General features: G+C 62.9%; 2 protein-coding genes across 2 annotated transcripts in view; both read right to left on the bottom strand.

The window, feature by feature from the left end:
• The window catches only part of PPP1R37 (protein phosphatase 1 regulatory subunit 37), a 66,421-nt gene extending 64,152 nt beyond the window's left edge, over positions 1-2,269 (bottom strand). Inside the window, exon 1 of the mRNA XM_025214312.1 lies at positions 2,206-2,269. Within this exon, the coding sequence (XP_025070097.1) occupies positions 2,206-2,269 (64 nt within the window). The remainder of the gene's footprint in view (positions 1-2,205) is intronic.
• Positions 2,270-3,714: 1,445 nt separating this feature from the next.
• On the bottom strand, positions 3,715-7,587 carry LOC102368464. The gene is given in 5 exon segments (XM_025214326.1): positions 3,715-3,899; positions 3,901-4,886; positions 5,416-5,748; positions 5,970-6,046; positions 6,955-7,587. Coding segments are annotated over 3 exon segments (1,068 nt in total). The 5' UTR covers positions 5,462-5,748; positions 5,970-6,046; positions 6,955-7,587; the 3' UTR covers positions 3,715-3,863.
• Positions 7,588-7,636: the final 49 nt, after the last annotated feature.

The raw sequence follows: 7,636 nt of genomic DNA on the forward strand, positions 1-7,636 counted from the left end.
CCCCGCAACAGCAGCAACGCTCCGAAGGGAAAAAAATAAAAAAGGCACGAATCCGCTACCGCGAACACGCGGCCTCACGCAAGCACACGTCACGCACGCCGACGCCGGGTGCCGGAGGGGCCCTTTAAGGAAGGGGGCGGGGGCTGTGCCTGGCGTTCTTCTGCGCATGCGTCGCGCGGGCCGGGGCGGCAGTTCCGGGTTGGGCGGCCACGTGGGGCGCGCGGGCCGGGTTAGGGGCGTCCCCGCCCCCGCCGTGAACGTGCTCCTTTGTGGCCTCGCCCCCGCGTGCTCCTCTCCGGGCAGAGCCGAAGGCACCAACACCCGCGCGTCGCCCCTGCACCGGTTGCATCCGAGTCGTTTCCGTTCCGACTTAACACAGCTGTAGCTGCCGAGACCCAACAAACAAACGCATCCGTCGGGGTCACCAGGGTTCCCGCTGCCGGAGGCGAAGCCTGCCCGGCCGGCCCCGCCCGCCGCGACGCGGGAGCCCGCAGAGCAGATGCGGCTCCAGGGGATGAAGCGGGGGCACGGACCGGGTGGAGGGAAGGGACCTCGGAGGTCACGTCTAGTCCGGCCCCTGCGCCAAGCAGGACCAGCCCCAGCCCCAGCCCCTCCCAGCGGAGCGGGGCCGGAAGAGAAGCCGGTCGCGGGACACGAAGCAGGGGCCCGCGGTGGGGCAGCGCGGCCAGGGGAGTTCAGGCTGGACTTCAGGAGAAGCTTGCTGGCGAGGAGAGTGGGGAAGCGCTGGGGCGGGGGGGTCGCCATCCTCGGAGGTGTTGAAGACCTGGCTCAACAAAGCCTTGTGTGGGATGCTGGGGCTGGGGCTGGGGCTGGCCCTGCTTGGAGCGGGGGTTGGAGTAGACGTGAGCTCCCTTCAACCTTCGTTGTGTGCGCGAGGGGACGTGCTGGCAAATTACATAACTGGATCACCAAGCTTGTTGTCCGTTGAGCAGGGAAGGGGAAATATCTTGATGTCATTGTATGAAATGAGAGGTATTGTCTCGGCCAAAGGCCTCGCTTTGAACTGAAAGATGGCCCCGGTTGGCCTGGAACAGATCAGTTGCTAAAACTCCCCCCAAACTTGGAATCAGCTGAAGCTGCTCAAGCCAACAGGCCCGATACCCTCGAAGAAGACGGCCCACTTGATGGCATCTAAGCAAACCGGACCGAGCCCTGAAAGGGAGCAAACTAGGTGAATGCAGTAACGAGGGGAATCGGTCACCAGGAGGATCAGGAGTAACCCAAAGGAACCAAACGGGCAGAGCTAAAGGCTTTGCCTGGGTGCGGAGCAAGGCTTTACTGGAACATGAGGGTAGGGGGTTACTGCTAGCTGTGGGGGCGTGCGGTGCAGCTCTGCGTCATCCGGCCATGCTCTGACTGTTAAAAAAGTAAAATGTATAAAATCCCTGGTTTGTGTAAGAGACGCTGGAATTAATGTGTTAATCCCCCAGGCAGCAGTCGGACCAGCTGCCTGACCGCGATTAAAGCTATTTTGGTCACAAACTCTCCGCTCCTGCTCTGTGTTCCAGCTTCCTCGGTAAGGGGCTGCGCCGGCCACAACAACAGGCTGAGCCAGAAATGGTCTCGGCTAGCCACTTTGCAATTTGGAAAATGCAGAGACCAGTGCACCCCACATGAAACAATTGTCCAGCACCTGGATGGCTAGGTCCCATCACGTGTGACCCACGAGCCACGAAGCTGCATCATAACATTGGAGAACACATCAGACCAGAACAAGGCGGGTTAACTTGATGTCCTACAAAGCAGCACATCAAAAGCATGTCTGGCGCACAGATCTGCCTTGACCTGGCGTGTTTTTGGTCTCAGCCCACAAACATAGTCTGCAAAATAGAGAGCGGTTACGTTATCGCCACAACCGCAGCACCCATCCAGGGAGATGCATCCTGTTAAGAGCACTGCAAAAACCTCTGCCTGGCACCTGTGCCCTGCCAGCAAGCCAGCGAGTCTGGTGCAGAAATTCCAGGCAGCTGGTCACAACCCCATAGTTTAGAGTGAATTAATTCCATTTTGCACCGAAAACTGGGATTCATCCTGCTGGTTCTGATTAAAAACGATGGCATAGCCTCCTCAAACCTACTGCACTTTGGGTAAAGAGCATGGATTAATAAAGAACTTCAAGAAATCAAGAACAGATTTATATATAAGTTATAAGTAATTAAAAACTCAATACCTCAGGAAAGCTACCATGAGGTGGCTTTTTTCTCTCCTGAATAACCTTCATAATGGAATAATTCTGGTTTTTCAGCATTCCCGGTTAGTTCTACGACACAGAAATCCACACACAGGTGCCGTTAAAGTGTTCAAGCCATCCTTGAGTTAAGCCGTAGCAATTGCTGTGTCTTGCTGTGGCTTCGGGCAGGGCTGGTTGCGCTGCCTGCTATTGAGGTTCCCTGATTTCAGTGATTTGTGTCTTTGTCGAGCCGTAGCTGCTCGGGCTGTGATTTCCTGTAGAAAATTACAGCCTAAATTACAGCAGCTGTTTCTGAGCACGAGGCTAGGATGAAATAGGGGTTTTTTGCCTGTTAAATAAAAAGCAGCGGTAATGGGGGTTTTGGAGAACTCCAGCACCTGCATTCCTGAGAGGAGGGTCTTGAAAGTAGGGTGCACTTTGCCTCAGGGATGTGTCTTCTGCCGTCCCCATCCAAACCTGCTCAGATTTGGCCGGGTTACAAGCCTGGAAGGATCGTAGCTGGCACGCACTCAGTAGAGAGACAGTGGAATTCTCTTACCCTCAATGCACCCAAAATGCAGCTTTCCAGCTGCAAGAGCAGCATGTCCAGCACCGAGGCCTGGCTTCCGATTTTGTTACACGTGCAGCACAAATGTGTATCGGTCTGCATAGCCATGGAGCACGTGCAGGAGGCTGCACGTTGTTGGGTGTGCACAGGGCTGCGCATGTGCGGACGTGAGCATGAGATCAGGCCTCTCAAATGCTGCATTAGCCTCTTGGCTGCTGGCACCAACACGGCAGGGCTGGTGGCTGTGGCAAGAAGCCCGGCAGTCCAGATCCGCATTGCTAGCTCATTTTGAGTTGGACACCCCTGTCCTAGTGGTTTGGGCACTCACCCAGGAGCTGCGAGATGTAGGGTCTATATCAGCTCCTGGCTGCGTCTCTGACTTCAAGCGCAGCCCTCGGACCACCAGGCTGGAGGGCGCACATTTGCCAGGCTCTTCTCCAGCCTGCTTGAATCGGACCCGCTCGGGGCCAGGAGGAAGCGCACAAACCGGGGGGGAGCACGGCTCGGGGAGAGAAGCACGTATTTGGGTTCTAGCTTAGACCCTTCCCCCCCCACCCGAAAGGGCAGCCACTTCTCTCCACTCGTTTCATTCAGCGCAGGCAGGAGCCACAGAGATCCACGAATGCTCCCCACTGGCACCGGCCCACGGCTGCACAGCCCCGCCTGCCTGCCCCTGCTCCCGCGCCAGGTGCTGCTGGTGCAGCAAAGCTGGGGTGGGCAGTATGCAGGCCCACGTGCAGGGAGCCCCTTCTGCCTGCAACGGCTCCCTGCCCTCTAGCGGCACCCGCAGCCGTCCGCCACCATGTCCTTGTAGGTCTTCAGGACAACGTCGTCGTGCTGGTCCAGGTAGAGCAGGGCCACGGGGCTGAGCGCGGTGGGGACGCAGCAGGCCCGTGGCACGCTGGCATTCACTGAGCTGAGCAGCGTCTGCACCGTGGCGTGGCTGGAAGAGCCCTTTGGGCGGGGGGCTGGACTCGATGATCTTCCGAGGTCCCTTCCATCCCTGATGTCTATGAAATCTATGAAATCATGTGTGCGGCCAGGGGGAAGCGGCATTCCCCGCGGCAGTAGAAGGCATGGTAGCCGCTGGGAGCCACGATCCAGTCATCCCACCCCATGTCCCTGAAGTCCACAAACGGGGGTGCCTGTGGCACCGGGCCGGGCCTTTCTTGGTCTTTGGGCTCTTCCGCTTGCTCCGGGGCCTGGGAGACCTCCTGCCTGCTCTCCCATCTCGGCCGGTGGCCTGACCTCTGCTCCGCTTGCCCCAGGCACTCAGGGGCTTGCTCCTCCGGTCGTGACTGTAGGTGACCAGCAAAGGCCGTTCCGGGGCCCACCGCCCCTCGGCCTCCCTGGGGGAGCGTCTTGCTCGGAGGTGCGGGTCCCACAGCGAGCTGCTGTTTCTGTGAACCACCTCCACCAGGAACCCGAGCTGGCGCTTCCCCACTCGGACCGCGGCCGTGACGTCGAAGCTCTGCCACCTCGGCTGGTCCTGAGCCACGACGCGGCGCTCCAGCAGCCAGTGCTGGGCCCCAGCCACCTCGCAGGGGTCCGGCGCGTGGTACAGGCTGATGCGAGAGCCTTGGGCCCCCGTCTCCTGGCGGTAGAAGCGCAGCTCCAGAGCCAGCAGTTCCTCCTCGTCGGGGAGGCCGGAGATGTTGAACAAGACGTAGGACCATCCTGCCGCTCCTCCGTCCTCAGGGCCCCACTGCTGCCCACCTGCACAAAGCACACAAGCAGCGCGGGCTGGAGGGGAGCTCGCAGCCGCAGCCGCACCTTGGGGCCGCGCGTGCGACATGGGAGGCCGCATCCGGAGCGGGTGAGTCACCCACGTGTGCCCCGGGAGAAACCCCCTCAGCAGAAGCAGAGCAAGGGGGGAGCTGCCACGGGTCCCTGGAGAGCCCAGGCAGCCCCGTGTGTCCAGAGAGCTCGCGTCCTGAGCCCATTTCCTAGCGGCAGTCGGGGCCGCAGCAGGCGAGCGCGGGCTGATCCCCAGCGCTACCCAGCGGGGCCGGCTTCCCTGGCAGGACGGCGCTGTCTCGACAACACAGCGTCGCCCCGCAGTTGGCCGATTTCGGGTCCATCCCAGCACCTGCTTGTTCCCTCCCTGGCTGCAGACCGGGCGAGCACCTGTGGTAATCAGGGAAATCGAGTTGGCAAGGACCCACCAGGTCACATCCGGTCCAGCCCTTGCTCAGGACAGGATCAGCCCTGACTCAACCATCTCAGCCACCGGTCAGTCCAGCCTGGGCCCTGCTCCATTGCTGGACCACCTCAGAGCCAGGACGTTCCTCCTCATTTCCAGCCTGTTTCCCTTGCTGCAGCTTGAGGCCATTGCTCCTAGTCCTGTCCCCTGCGACCGTCCCCATCCCCTCTCCCACGGCCCTGCAGGGATCTGAAGGCTGGGATCAAATCCCCCTTCACTCTTCTCCCCCCCAGGCTCTTTCAGCCTTTCCTTGCAAGTCCTGGTTCCCGGACCCCCTAATCGCGTGCACTGCCCTGTGCCCAACTCTTCCCAGCCTGTCCAACTCCTTCGGGACACGTGGGGCCCAGAACCAGACGCGTCTGCCCAGGGCCGAGCAGAGCAGGTCTGTCCCAGCACACAGCCCTGCACGCGGCAGACCCCGGAGGGCATTGGGAAGCCAAGCCAGGACCTCACCCCGGTGTTGGCCTTCCCTGTGCGCCCCCCCGGGAACGGGAGCCATCCACCACCAAGGGAGGGGGTTGCCCTCGAGCGGCGCTGGTGCAGGTCCAGCAGGTACTGGGGCAGAGCCCGGGCAGGCCGCAGCTCGGGCAGCCGTGTGGTCCCAGGCGTCTCCCCTGGAATGCCTGCGGGGCCCAGGCAAGGATGGGCGGTGGGACCGGCTGGACAGCCGCGCTGGCGGCACCCGGAGAAGTCGTCCCGGGACCCGGGGTGCCCTCGGTCCCCAGCAGCATGGGTGGCATCAGCAGAATCAGGAGGAGAGGCAGGCAAGCAGGCACCATCATGGAGCTGCAGGAGACAGAGATCAGCCTGGCTAGGGCGTGGGGGGGTGCACCTCCTCAGATCAGCCTGGACGGGGGCACCTCCTCGCAGTTCTCCCCGAGCCAAGGCTGCCCCCCGAGCCAGCTGCAGCAGCCGGGGCAGGGAGCAGCTGGTGAGACGCCGACCCCCTGCCAGGGGCTTCCCCCCACCCAGGCTGCTCTGCGCCGCCCCAGGGCCTGGACACGCACCGCGGTAGTGATGGGGGAGGCTGGCGTGGGCGGGCGATGGGGTCTCCTGGCTCTGCAGCTACGTCACCGTCCCTTGCCTACAAGGATAAAGCAGGGTTGATTTGCACTCGATGAGCTGGCCAAAGACTGGGTGGGCGGTAGGAAGGAAGCAGGGGAGAACACATCAGGTTTCTCCTGGGACCGAGCCTTTTATCCTGGGACCCTACAAACTCTTGTCCCACATGACGCACCGGTGAAGTGCCCAAGGTGACGCTATTTCTGAGGACAGCTGTGGTCAGTCTGACCCTGGTTGCAATGGCAGGAGCCCCGGGACTGGGACCAGGATGTGCCGGAGCCCTGGGTTTCTGCATCCGCTGCTGGTGCTAGGAACGGACAAGGCCATCACCTCTCCTTCAGCGGCAGCCCTGGTCTCTGCTCCCTCTGCCACCAGCCCCAGCTGACTCGGATCGGCCGGGCAGCGGCTCATCCCGGGTTCCCGCCACCACAGAGGGCCTGAGGCCAGCACGGGGCCCTGGAGCCTGCCTCATGCGGCAGCTTTGGCTCGTAGGATGCCCTGGTGCAACAGGACCTACCTCCCTGGCTGCACGACACTGACGGCGCTGGAGGGGAGGCCGTGCAGGGACCCCACCTCTGCCCACAGCAGGGTCCCCGGAGGGGGCAGGATGTCGCTGGAGGCGGAGGGGCCATGTGCCACTGGCTGGGCACAGAGCGAGCTCTGCCCCGGGCTGTCTCCAAGCTGCTGGGAGCAGTGGCCTGGGGACCAGGAGCTCCGGGAACCAGAGGGGAGGCGGGGGGCACGAAGGGGTGGGGGTCGGGACAGACTTCTGGGGGCAGCAGGGAGTGCAAGGGCTGGGGCAGGGCAGTGGCTGCAAGGGCTGGCTGGGCGGGCCAGCGATGGGGGCAGGCAGATGGGGTGCAGTGAGGGCTGCGCTGCCAGTCCCATGTAGTCCCCCCGAGGAGCTGGGTGGCAAGGGCAGGTGCTTACCGGCGGAGCCTGGGGCCGCAGGGCAGAGTCCCTGGCTTCCTCCGGTGATGCAGGGCAGAGCAGGCCCCTTCCCTTGCAGGAGGGAGTCTCCGTCGCTGGGTGCTGGGGGCTGCCCCCATGCCCCGAGAAGGCCCAGCCTGCCACCCCTGGCGCTGGGGACCTGCCTGCCCCGCAGCACCTCCCCGGGACACCAGCCGAAGCCCCGGAGCGTCCCGCGGCTGCAGGACGTGAGGTCAGCGCCGTGTCCTGTGCCAGAACAAACAGCTCTTGCTCTGCCCCCTCTCGCTGCCCGGCTCCTGGACCCCGCCCAGGCAGTGGGGAAACCCCAAGTCCCAGTTCCTCCTCCAGGCATGGGGATCCCGTGCTACCCCCAGGCGGGGCTCAGGCAGCCTCACCTCTGTTCCCCCCCCGGCGCAGGGTGAGAGCGGGTGCCGTCCCCTCCGCTGCCCCTTTCCAAAGGACCAGGCACTTTTGCACCATCCAGCTGCACCGCCCTGGGCCCCAGACAAATTTGGGAGCAAAGCCCCTGAGAAACCAGGAGCAGCCGGGCAGGTCTTGGGATCCAGACTCCCCAAATCCTCTGGGAAACATGGTCATGCTCCTTGGCGTCTGCTGGTAAGGACGGTCGCGGCCCCCGGGGAGGCACAGGGCCCTGGGACCCTGCTGCAGCCACAGGCAGGCG

Source organism: Alligator sinensis, unplaced genomic scaffold (genome assembly GCF_000455745.1).
Source record: "Alligator sinensis unplaced genomic scaffold, ASM45574v1 scaffold107_3, whole genome shotgun sequence".
In the NCBI taxonomy this organism is placed as follows: Eukaryota; Metazoa; Chordata; order Crocodylia; family Alligatoridae; genus Alligator; species Alligator sinensis.